Raw genomic sequence first — 22,138 nt, 5'->3', positions numbered from 1 at the left:
GCAGAGTAACCAACCAAGGCTGATAAAATTGCTCTTATTCTACCTGCATTGGATATCAAGAAACGGATTTCACCCAATTTTATGTTTGAATGTGAGTTTATTTAATTTAATCATCTGGTTTGCCACACTATTTTCGGGTTTCACAGAGAATTTTTTTCGGAATCTGTATTTTATCTAAACCTCGTATCAATCGCCGTGAACATAATTTCTGTCGCTGAAAAACTTAACATCTTTCGTCTCGTACGTATTATCGATCGCCGTTCATGTCATATTTCTTTTAAAAACTTTTTCCCTTGTTGATTGATTCCAACAATATGTTTCTAATTATTTTTTTTGTTTTATACATGTAATGGCATTAACTATTGTTCTATTTAAATATAATGGTGAGTAGAGAATATATGAACAAGGCATTTGTACGTGGTGTCAAGGCTCTAATTCTAAATGGGCAGCAATCACTTGGGATAAGGATAATTGTTCATGTGAAGAAGTGGTGAATTTGATAAGTAAAGTTTTGGAATTGAATACAGATGAATGAAAATGAGATTAAGTTATTTTCCATGTGTACGGGATTGCAATCCTCTTCCTATTTGTATTAACAATGCAATAGGTGTGAAGACATATTTATGTTTTGGGGATTCACAAAATAGGCATGTGCTTCATGTGGAATTATCGAAGAATAGTGATGTTGAAATCGATATGATTGTAGATGCTGGAAGGATCGATAACATCAAAGATAAATTTGTTGATGTGAATGATGAAATATTATCGTGTGATATGGTAGTAGATCATAATGAGAAAGAGAAAGAGCTGCATGATGGATATTTTGATCGGGTTTTTATCCTATAAGATGCCTCTAAAATGAAAGAAGCAAATGATTAAGTCAATGATGACACTGTTGCAAGAGCTACTGATAAAGTCACTCCGACAGATACTCTAAGTCATTATGTTGAACATGAGCCTATTGAGGATGAACAAAATATGTTACTTGCTGGTGACAATGGATACTGTTTCAAAGATGGATCAAATTTAGCAATTGGTCAAGAGTTTGATACCAAGGAAGAGGTAAAAAATGTATTGTCCAAACTTGCAATTAGTGCCCCTTTTGAATTTGATGTTGTGAAATTAACTAAATCACTTTACTCGATCAAATGTGTAAGTGATAAGTGCAGTTAGAGAGTATGTGTTTCCAAAACAAAGAAGTCTACCCAATTCTCCATTCAAAAGTATTGTAATACACACACTTGTGATCTAGCTGACAGACGTAAAAGACATCGCTAGGCGAGTGCTGATGTAGTATCGAACATGTTGCTAGAGAATTTTAGAGGGCAACAGGTCACCCCAACACTAAAACAATAATGACGATGATGCAAAATAGAGGTACTAATATTACATATTACAAGGCTTGGAAAGGTAAATAACTTGCACTTAATAAGCTAAGAGGTGATCCTGATTAGAGTTTCCATATGTTGCCTTCATATTTGAACATGTTCAAGCACGTAAGTGGATATAAATTCATGCGAAAAGTAGTTGTTGATGATAGTAATAGGCTTAGATACATGTTCTTAACATATGGTGCTTGTATAAGTTGATATAAATTCATGCAAAAAGTAGTTGCAGTTGATGGTACGTTTCTAAAGGGCAAGTACAATGGTGTTTCGCTTGTTGCTACAGCACAAGATGGTGAATTTCACCAATTTCCTATTGCATGGGGTGTTCTCGACTCCGAGACCGTGGAGTCATGGACATGGTTTATGTTGAGGTTGCAGGAAGTGGTACCAGATGATAAAGAACTAGTAATAATTTCAGCCAGATTTCTGCTGTAGCAAATGTGTACAAACAAGCACATCATGGTTATTGTGTGTAGCACCTGTCACAAAATATTAAAACGAGCAAACAAAAAGGTGCTACAGAGTTGTTCATGCATATAGCATATGCATACAAACAAAGTGAGTTTGATTTATTGTATAGTGATATGAGAAACAGGTAACCACAAGTTGCAAATATTTGGAAGAGCACACTTCTCCGGACAAGTGGTCTAGATCTCGTTGCCCAAGAACACGATACAATACAATGACAACCAATGGATTGGAGTCAATAAATTCTATATTGTGTGCTGAAAGGGATCTTCCAATTGTTTCATTGTTAAATATAATGCACTTCAAAATCTGACTTCATGTTGGTTTAGCCGATATCGTAATTCCGCGGCAGAATCTACGACTATAGAAACTCTGGCTGTTGAGTCAATTCTTCGTGAAAGGTTCAATGCTTCTCAAAAAATCATGTCTATGAATTAAATAGCTTGCAGTATCATGTTTACACCCAAGATGACCATGAAACAGTTGATTTTGCAACTAATTATGTAGTTGTAGAGTTTATGATTTCGATAGAATTCCATGTTCGCATGCCATTGCAGCTAGCTATGCAGCAAAATTGAGAATTTATGACTTATATATGCTCGGAGTACTATACTACTCGTATACGGACGCTTGCTTACTCTCGTACTATATATCCTGTGCCTCAATGTAGCGAATGGATGATGACAACCGATCCATTGGAACGAAAGTTGCTGCCACCTAATGTGAAAAGGAAGCGTGGAAGGAGAAAAGTGAACAGAAATCCATCTATTGGTGAGTTTGGGAAACGCTAAAATTGACTACTAGTTTGATGTTTTGAGGTGACCTGTTATATGTTAGGTTAGTTTTGTCTTTCAACATACATTTCTACTTTTTTTACATGTTTAGTGCAACAATGATGTTATTTGACGATCGACTTTCAGAATTTTCACTTTCATGATCATTTAAAGAGCTACTTTATGGCTACTTATTTTCATGTTCATGGAAATTGTTTCCATGTTCATGGCTACTGACGCAAAGTAACTGGATTCCATTTATCATGTTCATGGCAACCACTTTTATGTTGAAGCTAATTTTGGAAATGAGCATATCAAAATTTATTGTATTAGACTTACTGTTGTAAGAATGATCATGTTACGCTATTTAAGCATGCAACAAGCATACAAAGCCAAACTATATTTGAAAATCGAGTCACATTTATTGGGTAATCGATATACTGTTCACAACAACAGCTTGAATATCAAGGATAATTTTCGCAATTGATGTGTATTTTCATTATTTTTTAAAAACTATATTTTCATTGAAAAAAAGCGATGTGAGTACACCGAAAGTTTACAATCGGAGTGCCTATTTCTTGACAATTGTGTCTTTAGTTGTATCTGCATGCGTAATCATAAGCAAAAGAAATTAGTTAATTAAACATATTCAAACACAAAAAAATGTATCAATGAGAACTGATTTTAATTCTAGGTGACTGAAAAATTCATTCATAGCAACCGAAACTAGGAATTAATATCCTGAACTTTTTTTTTTTATCTTTTCAACAAGGAACCAAAACTTAATCTCCATGATAAGATGATCCAATGGCAATCCATAATCGCGAAATTAAAGATTTCACAAGCTTAGCAAACTTGAATCCAATTAAAACTGCATCAAAAAATATTTTGGAAACTTTGTTCAACCCCATAAATACATTCACGTCATCCACATTATATATCTCAAGAAATTTCTTTTCAATTCATGAATACGGATAATTGGTAAATAAATTTTGTTCTTCAAGACAAATCTTAAGTTACAATAATCATACATTCACACTAACCCAAACATTTTCTTGCTCCGTTCTCACTTTTCTTCGATTTAGTCTTCACTTTTGACCCCTTCCAACCAATAAACAAAAATTATACACTAAAAAATAAGAACCACTCTCAAACAAAATCCACAAAGTGCCAGAAAATAGCAAGAAAAACACTGTTTCTCCATATTGCCTACTTGTAAGCAAAGTTTTTTGAATCCAGAAAAGAGAAAATAGGCCTTGGTGTTAGAAATTGCAAGGGAGAGAACATAGGTGTAGAGATAAATTGCAAGGGAGAGAACGTAGTTTTTTGCTTCTGACTCTCTCTTTTTTGACCCGTGTAAGTAAATAAATTAATTATTTAAATATAAATATAATATTTTAAATTTGGATATACCGTATATATGGGGTCAATTTTGGCATTTCATACCAATTTAAAAGAAGTGGTCAATTTTTTAAAAATTTGTTGTTAGGAGGTCATATAGCTAAATATCCCTTCAAATTCATGGCTTACAACCGGATTGCTGGAATTTTAATATACTTAGTAAACTAGCATCTAGGGTGGGAAATCCAATACATATGGGTATGCTTACTCATGATCGAAAAAGAGTTAAATTTGCTAGAGTGTTGATCGGAATTGAAGCCTCAAAACCAATGCTCACTGATTTGGAAATAGAGTTACCATTTGGGGATGTAGCAGTCAAATTAACATATGAGCAAGACATTAAATTCTGTGATGTATGCCATAAAACAGGACATGTAAGTGACATCTGTACACGGTCAGCTAATGATGACATAGGGGGAGCCGATAACAATGCCACAAACATACCACATCGCACTAGATCTCGTAGTGTTATGTGGAGGAAAGGTAACTCGAGGGGGAGATCTGGAGTTGGAAAACCACACAGATTTGCTCCATCTCGCCACACTTCTAAAGCTCCGGAAAATGCTGGAATTGGAATTGATAAACAACAAGCAGATGGGGTAACTGATATCAGTAAAGTATCTCAAGTGGAATCTGTTGAAGAGAATCAGGAAGCCATTGTCACTCTCGATAACAAAGATAAAGGAAAGCAGCATATGACAGATGATAATATGCCACTGGTAGACCACGGTAAGGGGACTGATTTAGATAAAACATGATTTGAGATGGTTACCTATAAGAAGAAAGGAATGAAAAAGAAGAAAGAAAAACTTGTGGATGGGCGGAAGCAAGGAAAAAACAAGGATATGACATCATGTTTTGAAGGAATGGAAGGTTCCAGCTCATGTGACACATAATATGTGAATTTGAATTTAGAGGACAACAATGTTAGGTACTTCGGGAATACAGATATGGAGCGGCATCCCTCAATTGCCTCCGGTTCTCAATGAAAATTGCATGTTGGAATATTAGGGGTTTTCACAAGCATCTAAAACAAAAGAGTGTCCAAGCTTTGGTGATCACTCAAAAAATTGATGTTTTTGGTATTTTGGAATCAAAATTTAATGAGGTTGCTCTGCTCAACTTCCTCAGAATTCGATGTCCATGTATGACAGTGACTCATAATTTTTCTCTTAATAGCAAAGGCCAATTTTTTGTATTTTGAAATCAGCATTCGGTTGATTTGCACATGGTTCATTTGAGTGAACAAACCATGCATGTCAAAATTGTTCGCTTAAAAACAAAAGTTGAGTTTTTGGTTACTTTTTTTTTATGGATTCAACACTATCGTTCAACGTCGAACACCTTGGGATGACTTGAAATTGTTTGGTGCATCTTGCTCCTTACCGTGGATGATTTTAGGAGATTTCAATAACGTGTTGTCCTCGGGTGAAAAACAAGAAGGTTTGGAAATGAAGAACTATGAGATTAAAGATTTTGTGGATTGTATTGCATCACTTGACTTGATACATCTTCGTTTCATTGATTGTCTCTTCACACGGATGAGTCCTAAATTATGTAGTGAATTGGATCGTGTTCTTGTCAATCATAGCTGGCTTACTTCAGGTCTTGAGGGTGTTGATGAATTCATAACGCCAGATTGCATTTCTGATCATACTACTACTGTTGTTTCCATTCTTGAGTCAAAGCAGGTGAAGAGGAAACACTTCAAGTTATTTAATATGTGGTCTTTGATTGATGAATTTGAGGATGTGGTTAAAAGAAACTAGAAATTCGATGGCCATGTCACTTTCCAATATAAACTCAAACAACTTCTTAAAGGACTGAAGCAACCTCTGAAACAGCTTAACCAAAGGAATTTCGGTCACATAATTGAGCATGCGAATGCTGCTAAAAGAGATTTGGATGGCTTACAAGTGGAAATGTTGCATACGGGGATCATGACGGATAGATATAAGGAAGTGAGACGTAATTCTGAATTGTTACTTGAAGCCGAAAGATTGTCTATTGAGTAGAAAGTGAGGGTAAACTATATACAACAAATAGGCGTACGAAGTTCTTTCTTGACCTCATCAAAAGAAAAAATAAGTGTAATTCAATTATTGTAATCCGAAACAATGTTGGTACTATGACAACTGATGCAAATGAAATCGCTAATTGTTTTGTTGAACATTATAAAGAACAATTGGGCAAGAAGGTTGACAAAGTGGCGGTAAACGAACACATAATTTTGGCAGGAACTTGTGTCTCGAATTTGCATTTGTCAAAACTGGTAGTTATGGTGACTAGAGGCAAAATCTGTGATGCTCTATTCGATATAGATTGTGATAAAGTGCCTGGTTCTGATGGGTTTGGTGCCATGTTTTTCAAGAGGTCTTGGGACATTAGTAGCGAAGATGTGTTCGCAGCTGTGCTTGAATTCTTTCGCTCGGGACGATTGCTAAAATAGTGGAACCACTCGATTATTGCTCTAGTACCGAAAATCGCAAATGCAACATCGGTTAGTGACTATCGGCCCATTTCTTGTTGCACAATCTTTTATAAATTACATAGAAATTTTTGGCGAATAGACTTCAGGATATAATGGGAATTTGATATATGGGGCACAAGCTGCTTTTATTAAATATCGATCCATTGTAGACAATATTCATTTGGCGCAAGAGTTACTTCGGAAAGTCGATATACAAAAAACATATGACACCGTAGATTTGGAATTCTTGTGTGAGGTGCTCACGGTTATGAACTTCCCTGCTACATTTATCCAATGGATTATGGAATGTGCGACGACTACATCGTATTCTCTTGTACTTAATGGGACGTTCCATGGGCATTTTGAAGGGAAACATGGTTTACGATAAGGTGATATGTTATCTCCTTTTCTCTTTACATTGTGTCTTGAGGTATTGTCGAGATCTCTTACATACATGTCAAAATCTCTTGCTTTTGGTTTCCACCCTAAGCGTGGAAATTTTTGTATTACTCACCTTGCATATGCAGATGATCTGATCTTCTTCTTCTGTATCAGGGGGATGTCTTTAGTGTTTTAATGATTATGAATTTCTTGAATGACTTTGGGGACATGGCAGGACTGAGGGTCAATCAATTGAAGTCTAGCATATATATGGCGAATAATGATGATTATGTGGGACAACAGATTATTGACATTACTGGATTATTGACATTACTGGATTCGGTACTGGTGATCTACCTTTTCATTACCTTGGTGTTCCGTTGGCTGCAAGACGGACGTGTTTCTCGGATTTTAATCTATTAGTGGATACCATGGCAGCGAAGATTACTTCTTGGCCTCGTAACTCCTTATCATATGCAGGCAAAATCGAGCTTATTAGATCAGTTCTTCAAGGGGTTGAATGTTTTTTGTTCTCCATATTGACTATCACATATGCCGTAATTGATGCAATTCATGCTATGTGTAGGAAATTTGTATGGCCAACAAAACACCTCCAATTGCTTGGGAAGTACTTTTAAGCCTTGTGACCATGGAGGTATGAGATTAAAGAACTTAAAAGCTTGGAACAGGGCACTTTTAGCGAAGACGTTGTGGAGGATACATTTGAAGAAAGACAGCATGTGGATTCGATGGGTCAATCATGTTTATAGTGGCTTAGGAGATATTTGGTCTTGGGGATGGAAGAAAGATAACTCGCAATTGATAAAAAAAGATTATCCATCTGGGATGACATAATTCGAGGATATGGCTCGGTGGATGCTACCAAAGTCGAGTTAAATAGCTAGTTTGGAGGTAACCAAGGTATTTCTCGAGCCTATAAATTCTTTGTTCAGAACAATGGTGGATGGCCTTGGGAACCACTAGTGATGAAGTCGTGCATATTGCCTAAACATCGATTTTTATTATGGTTACTAGCTCATGGCAACCTGCTCACTCGTGACATATTACAATTCTTCATTGATAAAACTTATGTGCTTTGTAACATAGTGGATGAATCTGTAGCACATCTCCTTTTCAAATGTGCAATATCGAAGAGCATATGGAATGGTGTCAGGGATTGGTTGCACATGAAGAAGCTTATGGGATCTCCTGCGGCAGTTTTGAAGGACTTTAGGACCACTTACCGCGGCAACTCCACATTGACATGCATGCCAATTGTGGCACTATCAGCGACGGTCTATAATAATTGGATTTTGCGGAATAGAGTTATGTTTGAGAGTGACATCTCTATCGTCAGAGACATTATAAAGAAGATAAAGATCCATACAATTACATCCATTCCAACTGAAGTTCGAGTAATGTACAATTTATTATAGTTGGTGTTATTGTTGTTTCGTCGTTAGGATTTGAATTGCTGTTTGTTTCGTTTTCTCTTGAGGATGCCCAAAGTATTTGTACAAAATTTTTTTTACACTTTTAATGAAAAAAATTTCATTAAAAATAAAAATAGAATGCATACCTAAGCCAAAGTCCCAACTGTCTGACTTTCCTTCAACATTCAAGCCTCCTGAAATAGTTAGATAAATGAAGAATAAAGAGTGATGAATGAAAAGGGAGTGAGAATTATCCCACAATGGAATATTAGACAAACTTGGCCTCCCTTATAAGCTCCAAGTTGAGGTAAGGGTTTGGGCCCCAAGGGGTACCAAAAGTTTTTAGAAGGGGGAAGACATTGATAGGCTGTATCTCGGTGAAACACGCGCGACCGGCCGGTTCGGTGCGGTGAATATTAATCTTTTTGAATCAAATTTTATTTGGAGAAGTGCTCGCAGATGCATCCGGAGACAGAATCTCTCGCGCTGGTGCGCGACAATATGTGCGCCCCAGCGCGCCTGCTGCTTTTCGGAACACATGCACAAAACCATGCGCGCAAGAAGTGTCGTCCTAGCGCGCTTTCTGCTGGTTTCGAGCGGAAAAACAGAACCAGGAATGCCACCCCAACACGCCTCCCACTGTTGTTAACTCACGAAATAGTGTGTGCGTCCCTTCTCGTAGGTTGTGTCTACTCCAGCCTACTGTTTGCACCAAACAATGTGTCCCTTCACTAGTCGCAGAGAGTTGTGACTCTTCTACGCATCCGATCTCAAAAGTTGTGTCTCTTCTACGCATCCGATGATCATTTATAAATAATCCCTCTCAGCCATTTTCGAAAATCTCTCTTGCAATTTTCGCTGCATTTCATGCCAGCTTGCTGCATTTATTTTCATTTCTTTTTTTGAAAGCTACTGCGTAATTTTGTTCGCTGCTCTCGAGACTTTGTAGTGCTGCAAACTCTCGACTTGAAGTTGTTGTATCTTAGGGACGATTGCCTGCAACGTATAACACTTCATACGGACAATTTTGTCTTGTGGAGAAAAGAACATCCTTGTCTCGACTTGTTGTTTATCTATTTGATCATAAACGAGAGAAAGACAACCAATACAGGCCTAGTAAATGATCCACTCTTAAAGAACATGAATTTCAACGTATGGCAAAGGATGTCTCTCTTAGTATGCACAAAAGAGAGAATACTGTTTTGAATAATGAATTTCCACAACGAAATAATGGATTTGTGTGTGGAAATATTGGACCAACTGTTGGCGTATCTTTAGACTAATATGATATGTTTAATTTAAGAGGTGATCAATGTGTTTGATGTTAGTGTTACCCTTTGCAAAATTTACTTGACATCACTATTTATATTTACATGTTATAATATATTGATGATTAAATATTTTTTATTTATAATTTTATTAATAACAATCAAAATGCGAAATATTTTTAGTGTTATTTTCAAAATTTATATTAATAATATTTAAAAAAATTATCCCAAATTAAAATATATTAATTGTTATTCAATTAAAATTTAATTATCAATTTTTATCTAATTAATAATTAATAAAAATGTTGAATCATATGTTTTTATATTAAATATATTTATTTCAATATTAAAATATTTAAAAATAAAATAATGGATAAAATATTTTAATATTAAATATTTGAAAAATTATAATTTTATTAATAATAATATATATTTATTTTTATATAACACAAGGATTGGGAGCCTCGAATATACAGAAAGCAACCAAACATTTGGTTTGTAATCACACAACAGATATAACAAGTGTACGGAAAAACCAACATTCATTTCGGTGACAAAGATGGATATTTAAAGAGTGTCGTTATTATTATCGGCAAAAAATAAATGCCACACGAGTCTCTGAAAGTGGCTTGAAAAATATTCGAAATAGATTTTCTTGTAAGGGCTCCTCATGCTTCAATCCTCAGCCATCATCAATCATAAACAAGGAAGACGGAAAGCTTTCAAATTCCGACCCCTAATACCAACACTCGGAGCAATTCATTGGCAATTGTTGGAACCATCTTCAATCCAAACCTACACACGTATCCAATGTTTTATTTTGTTTCATCTTATTTCTCACAACTGAAAATACCAAAATGTTCCATGGAACTTTAAAGAGTGCCATGACAGGGCTAAGCATGGAATTCAACAAATACCCTTGAATCAATCCTTTGAAGGGCTGCTCCAAATATGTACCCATTTGAATGCGATTTCTCTCAGGCAATGTCTGGACCACTTGGAAGTGGATCATAACCATCATGTTGTCGAGTAGCAATGGTAATCTTTCTGTCAACTGGAATACACTTCAAAATAACTGCAATAGGCATGCTGACGGCACCGAGTAGAACACTTGTTAACCATAATTGCCAGTTCAAAGGTACAGTTCCAGCAAATGTGCCCAAGAATTCAACTATGATCACTTGGAATACCACTGTACATGCGATGATTCCTAAGAATATCCAGTTTCCAAACAGTCCACTGAAAATGTTTATCTTCTCAATATCACGGCTATTTATTTCATTGAAGACCTGGATGACACCAGCAAGAAAAAAAATCACGATTTAGCAGGACACAAGGTTCTCTCAGTGTAATTGACAGGGAAAATGGCAAAATGATTTGTATAACTAGCGCTATATTATCCTCATACCATCAATGCATACACGTGAGCCATATTGCTCCACTCAATTGAGCTCGAGCTACTCAAGTTGAACTCAACCACAAGTCATTTACTTGTATTACTTTTTTACTGTTCAATCTTGGATTATTTCATAAGTCAGAAGTTTTGATGACTACTTATAAGAAGACCCATCCCACGGCACATTTTTATTTTTCTAACTTTTAAAAATATTAAGCTTTTCAAGCTCGAACTCCTACCACTCCATACCAAAGCGAGTAAAGTTCAAGTATGAAAATTAACAACTTGACCAAGCACGGGTTCTTTGCAAGTCCAAGTCAAAGTTGAGTATAGCACTGTTCAAGCTCAACTGAACTTGTTTGCCACCACTAATTCCACCAAAACATAATTAGAGAAAATTTGAAGGGGCTAGAATGTGTCGTCAACATAGTATATTGAGGTCGAAGAAATTGCAATAAGGCAAACACATAAGTCAAAAGCAGCTGAAGTGAGTTACCTGACAAAACACAAAGGTGTTGAATATGAAAGTATTCAATACTGCAGTGGCGTCAGAACCCTGGAGTCCCAATATTTGTTTCCCAAGAAAATTGAGGACTAACAAGACAGCCAGCTGATAAATGCTATGACCAATGATATTTCTCCACATGTTCACGGTGATAAAATTTTCGGTCCTCAAAACAGGAGGCCTCTTCATCAGTTCATCATTTGGTGGTTCGGTGGCTAGTGCAAGTGCACCTAGAGTGTCCATAATTAGGTTCACCCAAAGCAATTGCACTGCTGTTAGAGGAGCTGATCCTGTAATTGACAACAGAAGTAAAAGAATTATCAAATGTCAAGCATACAATGCAGGAAGGGAAAGATCATTGTGTCAGGAGCAGCAAGATTGCCACATGGTAAAAACTTTTCACGTGCGACCTCATTGAGTGAGGATACAAATTTTATTGGAAGTGGGCGTATGGATACAGCATTAATCACCCTTGTTTCTTTCTTTCTTTTAACAAAAATGTTGGTCGCTGGGGCGTTGTAAGCAAAAAAAAAAAAAAAAAAAAAAAAAAAGTACCTGAGAAACATGCAGATAAAAAATTGATCAAGATGGCAACAATATTAACAGTCAACTGGAATTGCACAAATTTCTGTATGTTGATGTATACAGATCTTCCCCATTTTGCAACGTTTACAATTGTAGCAAAATTATCATCCAATACAATCACATCTGCGCTTTCTTTTGCAACCTGTATGTATTGTTATATGACGCATCGGGATTATTTTAGATTGAAAATACAAGCCCATCAAAAGAATTTTGTTCCAGTCCAACACTTCAATTCTTTGAAAGAAACAAACATTTGAACGCTGAAATGTCCAAATTTCATACACAAGTAACATGTACGGTTAGAGACCATATGGACGCACCTCTGTTCCAGAAATGCCCATAGCAAGTCCAATATCAGCCTCATGCAAAGCAGGGGCATCATTTGTCCCATCACCAGTAACTGCAACAACCTCTTTAAGAATGCTTCGGGAAGTCCTTACCAGAATGTGCTTGTCCGTAGGCGATGACCGAGCCATTACCTATGTTCAAGATCATAATATTTTAGGCAGTTTATGGGTTTCCACATTGTTCCAAATGATTAAATATATGAATAAACATTGGACACCTTAAGTTTTGGTATATCTTGGCTCATCTCTTCTGAAGTCTTGTTGCGAAAATCTGGCCCTTCAACAGCAAGATCAAAGTCGGTGAATATTCCACACTCTTTCGCAATTGCTTTAGCTGTATTAATATTATCACCGGTAACCATGCGTACAGTAATCCCAGCTGCAAAACAAGTTTTTACTGCTTCTTTTACACCAGACCGAACTGGATCCTTAATTCCCACTACTGCAATCAATGTATAGCCAGAACTAGGGATTTTATTTGCCTTTGAGCCATCATCAATGTCCTTAAATGCTAAGCATAGTGTACGCAAAGCTTCACAAGAGAAATCATTGATGACATCCATGATATTGTTAATTTGTTCTGATGACAAAGGAACAGTTTCTCCATCTGCATTAATTCCAGTGTCACACATTTTTAATATAATTTCAGATGCACCTTTACAAAATGCTCTGACCTTGCCGTCTGGAAGATCCACAAGCACTGACATCGTTTTCTTTTCTGAATTAAAAGGTTCAACCTTCAACAATTGGCACTGTCGACGTTGCTCGTCAAAATCACCACCCAAGAGCATTCCATACTCTAGTATTGCTGTTTCTGTTGGTGTGCCCATAATCGAACTCTTCCCATCTTTATTCTTGACCACCTCAGAACCTGTATTGTTGAATATTGCTTGCAAGAGAAAATTTAATACATTTTCTGATATATCTGAATCAAGTGTGTCCTTGCCTCCACTGTTGTCTACCTCTTTTGCTCTTCCACAAATCCATATTTTACTTACAACCATATGGTTTGTTGTCAACGTGCCTGTTTTGTCGGTGCAAATGCATGTAGCAGAACCCATAGTCTCACAGGCAGATAAACGTCTCACCAGAGCTTTGTCATTCATTAACTTCTTCATGGCAAACGCAAGACTTAGTGTCACGGCTAGGGGCAATCCCTCTGGAACTGCGACAACAATTATAGTAACAGCAGTGGCAAAGTAATTCAAAAGCTGTAGAGCGTCATGGGAAGACCATTTTGTAAATTCGTGGCGAAGCTTTTTTTCGACCAAAAATCTGACCATCAGGACTATGAAAGTTGAAAGAGCAAATACCAGTCCAATTTTACCAATAACTGTAGCGACACCGTTTAGCTTCACCTGAAGTGGGGTCTCATCTTCACCACCCTCACTTAGTGTTTCCATCAACTTTCCCCATTCAGTTCTCATACCAACAGTAGTCACCAACATCTTACCTGACCCATCTTGCACTTTTGATCCTGCCAAAAGAAAAGGTCTCTCTTCATATATATTTATTGGCACACTTTCACCGGTCAAGCTTGATTGATCAATCAATAAGTTGTGTCCTGATATAAATATTCCATCTGCAGGAACCAGGTCTCCAATAGATAGATGAACAACATCTCCAACAACCAAGTCATATACAGAGATTTTTTGACGAAATCCTTCTCTAATGACCTGGATAAAAACCTTCTTCTTTTCCTTGTCCAACTCCTTGAACTGCAGTGATTGCTTGTAGTCACTGATTGCAGTAACCATGACCACCAAGCATATGCTAAGTAAAATTCCAACGCCATCATACATGCCTTTGGGCAACCCTTCAGTGGCAACTCCCACTCCAATAGAAACCACAGCACAAACTATAAGGATGATAAGAGTTAAATCCTGCAGTGCCTCCCACACAAACGTCAAAAAACTTTTAGGGGGCTTCTCGGTGTATCGGTTGGGACCATAAACATTTTTTCTGATATCAACATCATTCGAATCGACTCCTTTATCTAGAGTAACATTCAATCTATTTGCAAGTCCTTCTACTCCTTTGAGTTTTCTTAAGGTCTTGATATCATAGGAAGCGACAATAGTTGCAATCTTATCGGGGTGCACATTAAACCCTGCAAGTCTAGCTTCTTCTGGGAGTCCATTTTGAATTTCTACCCCTGTATCTTCTTCTGGGGACTCACTTGAGTTCTTACCATCTTCAGCGGGAATTTTTTTACCATGCACACCTCCTGCGCAAGGAAAGATAAGTGGTGACGACAAAACAAGAGTGTGGACCAAAAGAAACTTATGCAAGCTATATTTGAGATGAAGAATATAGTAGAATTATACCGTGAATAAACCTGAGTGCCGCGGTATAAGCCACAAAACAAACCCGTATATTGTCCTGACAACAAATTTTGGAAAATGAGCACTATTTACACAAAATTATTTGGAATCAAATATTGTGAGCTTTACTAGTGTTTGAGAACTACTGACAACACAATACATAGCCACTGTGCAAAATAATAAAGGTAGTTATTGAACAATGAAGACCCAAAACAAAAATGCTGGAACAACAAGTATGGATTATCATTTAAATGAACCACATACATCATTTTGAACGAAATATTACCGATCATAAGTCCACCTTTCCTCAACAGCTTTCATACGTAAAAATCAGCAATTGGAGTTTACAAATAGCACAATCAGAAATCTAAGAAGAGTACCAAACAAGATATAAGGATTCGTCCCATTAATCATTCATCTAAATCCAAATGGCAGTGCATGTCATCTGCCACATAGAAACAAGATTAATGTACATCCTCATCTCTAGTGAATGGCATAGAAAATCTTAGCAAATTTGATTTGTCTATCTATTACCATCATGTCATTCAATCTTAAAATTGCATTTTGTAAAGACAGCGAGGAAGAGTATCACAATTCACAAGTGGATGGTTGTTAAAGGTGCAAGGGGCACTAAAGCGCAAAAGGGTCCTGGACCCTGAGGGCAAGACGAGGCTCAAACCTCATCGAAGCAAGGCGACATAATAATTTTTCAGAAAAATATATTTAGTTATTATTGTTATATAAAAAACTTGAAATAATTAATCCTAGAAAAAATATATTATATCACAAAATATTTATTTACTTTCTGATAAAAATTATTGAGATTTTATTTCTAGTATGTCGTGTGATTAAGGAATATGTTATATCTGACTGATTTTTTTTCTTTTACTTTCTTTCTTAGCATAGCAAGTGTAGAAATTTTCTCCACTTGTTCAGTCAATCAATTTAGATTCTAGTTTAAGGCTGATTAACAATTCAGATCCTAGTTTATAGCTTTTATCTATCTATATATGCAATTTTCGAATATTTTAGGAAATAAAGCTTTAATTACATTTTATTTTTAAAAAGGTAAAGTATATTTTTCCTTACTTATTTTTATAAAGAGACAAAACCACTCGGCGCACTATGGCGCGCCTTGAGTGCGCTTTAAGAGCGTCTTAGGCTTCAAAGTCGAGCCCAGGCGCAGAGGAGTCGCCTAGTGGCGCCTCTTGCGGCCTTGCCTTTAACAATTATGCACAAGTGTGTCCTAGCTCTACTCCCATACATTGTTCAGTTAAAATTTCTTTCTTTTCTCGTCCTTGAAAAGCAAATGGTACCAACAACAATAGTGGTACAAATTTTGAGTCCAAGTGGCAGACGAAAGCGAAAGATGTGCAAGTGGTGGATCAGACGATAACCCATAAGTATTTCAGCAAAAAGATATGCCCATGTGATACCCCATGGATGGGCCCACTACCTCTGACCCATCCCTAGTCCAAATGGAAAGCAAGCCCTCCAGGTATTCTCCTATAAATACCAGATTTGAGTGTTTAATTCATTCATTCACTATGTTATTTTTCAGCATCACCCTTAGCTGCTCTCCACTTATAACCTCAGTCTTTGACTTGAGCGTCGGAGGGGCTACGCCATTACACCCTCCTGACCCCCTCCTAACGGTCTTATTCGTGATTTCAGGCTCAAGGCAATTTCAACACCTGCGTCTAGACTAGTGACACTTGCTGGAATCGAACCTTAAATTTCCCGTGATTATCACTTGACGACGTCTGTGGGACACTTTGAGCTGAGACGTAGAGATGGTAAGCCGGAGAGGAAGCAGAAGAACTAACTCCGTGTCATCCCGTCCTCAGATGAGACTCGAACAACCTCGTCCTGAGATGAGAGCCGAACAACCTCGTCTTGAGACGACAGCTGAGCAACATCGTCCCAATGAGAATGTGGGGAACTTGACCTTGGAACAATCGGCCCAGTTCATCACCAGGACAGTAGACGAAGCCATGACGAGGAACCAAGAGTCTATGTTTGCTGAAGGACAAGCCACTCGCCAGGAACGAGATGAGAATGTGGAGGGTCGTCAGAGCAGGGTTGAAGAGACGCGACCCCTCCCAAGTGAAGAGAATACGGAGATGGAGGAGTTGTGGAGGGAGATAAGAAAGTTGAGGCAGCAATTGGGAGACAGAGCTCCAGCGCCCAAGAAGGATAGTCCCTTTTCCCCTACCATTTTGGAGGAAGAGTTTCCCCCAAGTTTTCAACAGTCAAGTGTGGGAGAATATGATGGGCGTACTGACCCAGAAGAGCATTTGGGAAGGTTTGAGAACGCAGCTCTGTTGCATCAGTATTCAGATGGAGTCAAGTGTAGGGTGTTTCTGGGCACGTTGGTGAGGTTAGCCCAGCAATGGTTTAACACCTTGTAACCCAACTCCATACGATTTGTCGAGGATTTTTCCGCTGCTTTCTTACACAGATTCGCTAGCAGCAAGAAACACCAAAGAAAATATTTAAGCTTGATCGTGATGAAGCAACAAGAAGCGGAAACTTTGCGAGAATTTATCCAGCGTTTCAACAGTGCAGCGCTGGAGATACCAGCGGCGACCCCTGACATCATGATAAGTGCCTTTACCCAAAGACTGGGAGGAGGCGAATTCTTCAAATCGCTGGTCAAGAAACCTCCATTGAGCTATGATGATCTTTTAGCTCAGGCAGAAAAGTATGTGAATCTAGAAGATGTCCAACGACACAAGAGGATGGAGCAGCGATCAGGAGGAAGTAGAGTTGAGGGGGCGTAGAGAGGGGGTAAGAAGAGTGGTGTGGATGAGAGAGAAGAGGATAAAGCTAGAGGTAGAGGACAATTCTTATCCCATGTTCTTCTGAATAGGAATCGAGACAAGGTGATGGAGATGAGGGAATCAAAAAGGAAATGAGAGAAATCGCATATGGTTGAGAGTGATGTTAGGTTGCCTTCACTTGATAGACAAGAGAAAAGAAGAGCAGATAAAAAAGTTGGAGAATTAGCAGAGTGATGCTTTAACGAGGCCCTGAAATGCTTACCACCTTAGAAAATATTACTCTTGACTTTATTGTTAATGTATTTCGTTTTCGAATTAGTCCTGCGTGATCGGGTGAGAATTAATAAAACCAAGTTCTTCTTTTCAGTTCATGAATGTTGTTGAATTATGAACGAGAGAAAACTTTATTTACCTACTCAGGCTAAGCCTAGTAGAGGAGCAGAGGGGAGAATATTGAAATTAAATTTTCCTACTAAGGCATCGCCTAATAGAAGAGCAGAGGTGAGGAGATTGAAATTAAATTTTACCTACTAAGGCATCGCCTAGTAGAGGAGCAGAGGGGAGGAGATTGAAATTAAATTTTCCTACTAAGTCATCGCCTAGTAGAGGAGCAGAGGTGAGGAGATTTAAATTAAATTTTCCTACTAAGGCATCGCCTAGTAGAGGAGCAGAGGTGAGGAGATTGAAATTAAATTTTACCTACTAAGACATCGCCTTGTAGAGGAGGAGAGATGAGGAAATTGAAATTAAATTTTTCTACTAAGGCATCGCCAAGTAGAAGACCAGAGGTGAGGAGATTGAAATTAAATTTTCCTACTCATGATAAGCCTAGTAGAGGAGCAGAGGTGATGAGATTGAAATTAAATTTTCCCTACTAAGGCATCGTCTAGTAGAAGAGCAGAGGTGAGGAGATTGAAATTAAATTTTCCTACTAAGGCATCGCCTAGTAGAGGAGCAGAGGCGAGGAGATTGAAATTAAATTTTTCTACTAAGACATCGCCTAGTAGAAGAGCACAGGTGAGGAGATTGAAATTAAATTTTACCTACTTTGGCTGAGCCTGGTAGAGGAGTCAAGGGTGATGAGGTGAAACCTAAATTTTCCTGCTAAGGCATCGCCTAGCAGAGGAGCAGAGTGGAGGTGGAGAAAAATTAAATTTTTCATACTCAAGCTTCGCCTAGCAGAGGAGCAGAGTTTGGGAGGAGAAAAATTAAATTTTTCCTGCTCAGGCTTCGCCTAGCAGAGGAACAGAGTATGGGAGGAGAAAAATAAAATTTTCACACTAAGGCATCGCCTAGTATAGGAGCAGAGTTGGGAAGGAGAAAATTAAAATTTTCCTACTAAGACATCGCCTAGTAGGGGAGCAGTGTGAAGTAGAGACATCTTTAAATTTTTTTACTAAGGCATCGCCTAGTAGAGGAGCAGAGTGGAGAGGAGAAAAATTAAATTTTACCTACTTGGGTTATGCCTAGTAGAGGAGAAGAGTTGATGAGGAGAAATTAAATTTACTTACTTGGGCTGCGCCTAGTAGAGGGAAGAGTTGATGACGAGAAATTAAATTTTACCTACTTAGGCTGAGCCTAGTAGAGGAGTCAGGGGTGAGGAGATGAAACTTTTATTTTCCTGCTGAGCCATCGCCTAGCAGAGGAGTCAGAGGCTGAGGAGGTGGAAGTTTTATTTTCCTGCTCAGGCATCCCCTAGCGGAGGAGTCAGAGGGTGATGAAGTTGAAGTTTGATTTTTCCTACTAAGGCTCAGCTTAGCAGAAGAGTTACGAGATGATGAGGTTAGAGTTTTATTTTCCTGCTAAGACGCCACCTAGCAATGGAGTTAGAGAGTGAGGAGGTTAAAGTTTTATTTTTCCAGCTAAAAGCTTAGTAGAGGACCTTGAAGATGGGGCGACGAGGGCATACCGTGTTAGAAAAATTTATTTTATTTGTCGATAACGAACGATGTTTGCCGCTACGAAAATTACGGGGATCGACCTGCCCGATCAGGTCGTGGGGGTTTGGGGGCAACGCCCCCAAAAGCTTTCAAAAACCACACAATCATTCACAACGGGCGGAAGGCGAGGCTGTGCGGGCGAGCGCGCAGCTGGCAGGGGCGAGGCGTGCTAGGGAAAGCACGCGTACACTCGGCGAGGGCTTGCGCGCGCTGTGCAGGAGAGGCGCTCGAGCGAGGGTGAGAGGCGAGGCAGGCGTGTGGCGAGACTGGGCGAGGAAGACGTGCGGCGAGGAGGCGTGGGCTTACGCGGTGGCGAGGCGAGGCTGGGATAGCGAGGGTGATGGTGGCGAGGGCAGGCAGGAGAGCGATGGGCGTGTGTGTGGCGTGCTTGGCGAGGGTGGTGTAGGGGCGAGGGCGAGACTAGAGGGCGAGGGCGTGGACGAGAAGCAGGCGAGGGCGAGACTAGATGGCGAGGGCATGGACGGAAGGCAAGCGAGGTTGGCGCAGGGGCACGCTGGTGAGGAGAAAGGTGTTGGCGAGACGTGGGTTGGCGAGACGTGGGTTGTGGCTGGCGAGAAAAGGTGTTGGCGGGGCGAGCGTGTGCTGTCGGGGAGGGCAAAACAAGGGTGGGGATTTGTGGCTGCTATTGGGCGAGGTGCAGGGCAAGGCGTGCGCTGAGCGATGGCGGCGAGGGATGCGCTGTCGAGGCGGGCTCACGGGCGAAGTGGCGAGGGCTAGGGCGAGATGGCTGGAGGCAGGCGAGGATGAGATGAGGGCAAGGCGGGGCGAGCACACGAGCGCAGGTGCAGGAGGAGGAGGCGGGCTGCAATGGTGGAGCGTAGTGCAGGATGCGATTTGATTTGTTTCCAAACTTGTGGGGACTGATGAGCAGCAGGAGGAGAATGCACAACTCACATGTTGCAACCCGAGGACAACGCAATTAATCGAACTTCGAACCTATAATTCAGTTCGACTCGGGAGGGGGAGACTAGTGATACCCAATGGATAGGTCAACTAACAGTGGCTCATCCCTAGTCCAAATGGAAAACAGGCTCATCAAGGGTCCATGTATTCTCCTATAAATACCAGGTTTGAGTGTTTAATTCATTCATTCACTATATTATTTTTCAGCAGTACCCTTAGCTGCTCTCCACTTATAACCTCAGTCTCTGACTTGAGCGTCGGAGGGGCTACGCCAGGACACCCTCCTGGCCCCTTTCTAACGATTTTATTCAGGATTTCAGGCTCAGGGCAATTTCGACACCTGCGTCTAGACTAGTGACACTTGCTGGAATCGGACCCTAAATTTCTCGTGGAAAGCAGGCCCATCAAGGGCCCAGGTATTCTTCTATAAATACCAGGTTTGAGTGTTTAATTCATTCATTCACTATATTATTTTTCAGCAGCACACTTAGCTGCTCTCCACTTATAACCTCAGTCTCTGACTCGAGCGTCGGAAGGGCTACGCCAGGACACCCTCCTGGCCCCGTCTTATTCGTGATTTCAAGCTCAGGGCAATTTCGACACCTGCGTCTGCACTGGTGACACTTGCTGGAATCGAACCCTAAATTTCCCGTGAGTATTACCATGCTAAGTGGTAATTTATGACTTTCTTAACGTACACATGATACCGTCATGAGCACCATAGATTGTTGCAGGGGTGTTTCCGTCATAATATTAGATTGCATATTATTTTATGAAGGTCATTTCTCGAAAAAAATTAAAGAAAGATTACAATTAAAAAAATATTTGATCAAAGTAATTTTTCAAACTATCCAACGATGAATACACGACTATACGACCATATCCTAGTAGTAGATATCCTTCAGGGAATTGAAACATTATATTGCATTGAGAAAACAACGCATGTATCCCTCGCATGAGTTAATAGAGAGATGAATGTCAGTGTCTGGGGGGAAGTTGCGAGGAAATTTCGTGTTACAACTTTATTCGGAGCCACAAGTCAAAATGTGTCATTCAGATATTTAAAGACAAAATCAAAATAAATAAATATTATATTTTAAAGAAGATTTTGTTTAAGCCAGCCCCGCCGGTAATCAACTCATTACAGAAAAAGCAACAATTGGCAGTTACCGACATTGCGATTATCACAAGAGAAGCGTGACTGACGTCGGTGTAACACGTCTTTCTATTTTTGAACATCAGAGTAAAATCTAATAACAATATTGATGAAGAAAATGGGAAATCGTGAATGCCACGACCATTATATCATAGCACAAAAAATGGAATTCAACAGAAATCATTTAAAAACCATGGAAAAATTCAATTAAATCACATCTTCTGGTTCCGCGTATATAAAAACAGTTATTACGTACTCTGAGTTTCCGCATTTGCTCCTTAGCTTCTGACCGTTTCTCGAGATCGGCGGCGTACCGGAATCGGCGGCGGCGGTTCTTCACCAGTTTCCCGACGGCCTTCCGCCATAGCCTCTGCGCTTCTTCAGAGCGTTCTTTGTGCAGCAAATCGAACTCCTTAGGAATCAGTTTTTCCATAGCGTATTCTTTTTCTCCCAAACCAGCGCCGCAGAGCAGAGGTGGGGGGGACCGTGTAGCAAAACTAGCAGATATCAAGGAGAAATATACGCTAAATAGTATATATCACGCGGTTTCAGCTATCTTCCTTATGTATCCAAATCAATTTCGATAAATCAAATCT

General features: G+C 39.2%; 2 protein-coding genes across 3 annotated transcripts in view; both read right to left on the bottom strand.

Annotated features, from left to right (window-relative positions):
* Positions 1-10,543, bottom strand: part of LOC140958721 (S-formylglutathione hydrolase-like) — a 25,660-nt gene extending 15,117 nt beyond the window's left edge. The window contains exons 1-2 of the mRNA XM_073416282.1: positions 10,540-10,543; positions 8,461-8,508 (exon numbers count right to left, since the gene is read on the bottom strand). Of these exons, the coding sequence (XP_073272383.1) occupies positions 8,461-8,508; positions 10,540-10,543 (52 nt within the window). The remainder of the gene's footprint in view (positions 1-8,460; positions 8,509-10,539) is intronic.
* Positions 10,106-22,138, bottom strand: LOC140959132 (putative calcium-transporting ATPase 11, plasma membrane-type). Of its 2 annotated transcripts, XR_012171925.1 has the most exons (8): positions 21,799-22,138; positions 14,743-14,797; positions 12,634-14,642; positions 12,389-12,547; positions 12,039-12,210; positions 11,475-11,773; positions 10,500-10,871; positions 10,106-10,377 (listed from the first exon to the last, which is right to left on the bottom strand). XR_012171925.1 is itself a non-coding variant. In XM_073416913.1 (7 exons), the coding sequence occupies exons 1-7, from the start codon at positions 21,973-21,975 to the stop codon at positions 10,560-10,562; spliced, it is 3,183 nt and encodes a 1,060-aa protein (XP_073273014.1). In that variant the 5' UTR covers positions 21,976-22,137; the 3' UTR covers positions 10,106-10,559. The 2 variants fall into 2 exon arrangements, 1 of the variants encoding a protein (XP_073273014.1); XM_073416913.1 differs by having other exon boundaries at positions 10,106-10,871; positions 21,799-22,137.

This window comes from Primulina huaijiensis, chromosome 15 (genome assembly GCF_012295235.1).
Source record: "Primulina huaijiensis isolate GDHJ02 chromosome 15, ASM1229523v2, whole genome shotgun sequence".
Classification (NCBI taxonomy): domain Eukaryota; kingdom Viridiplantae; phylum Streptophyta; class Magnoliopsida; order Lamiales; family Gesneriaceae; genus Primulina; species Primulina huaijiensis.
The sequence above is the reverse complement of the archived record's forward strand: the minus strand, read 5'-3'. Positions and strand labels throughout refer to the sequence as shown.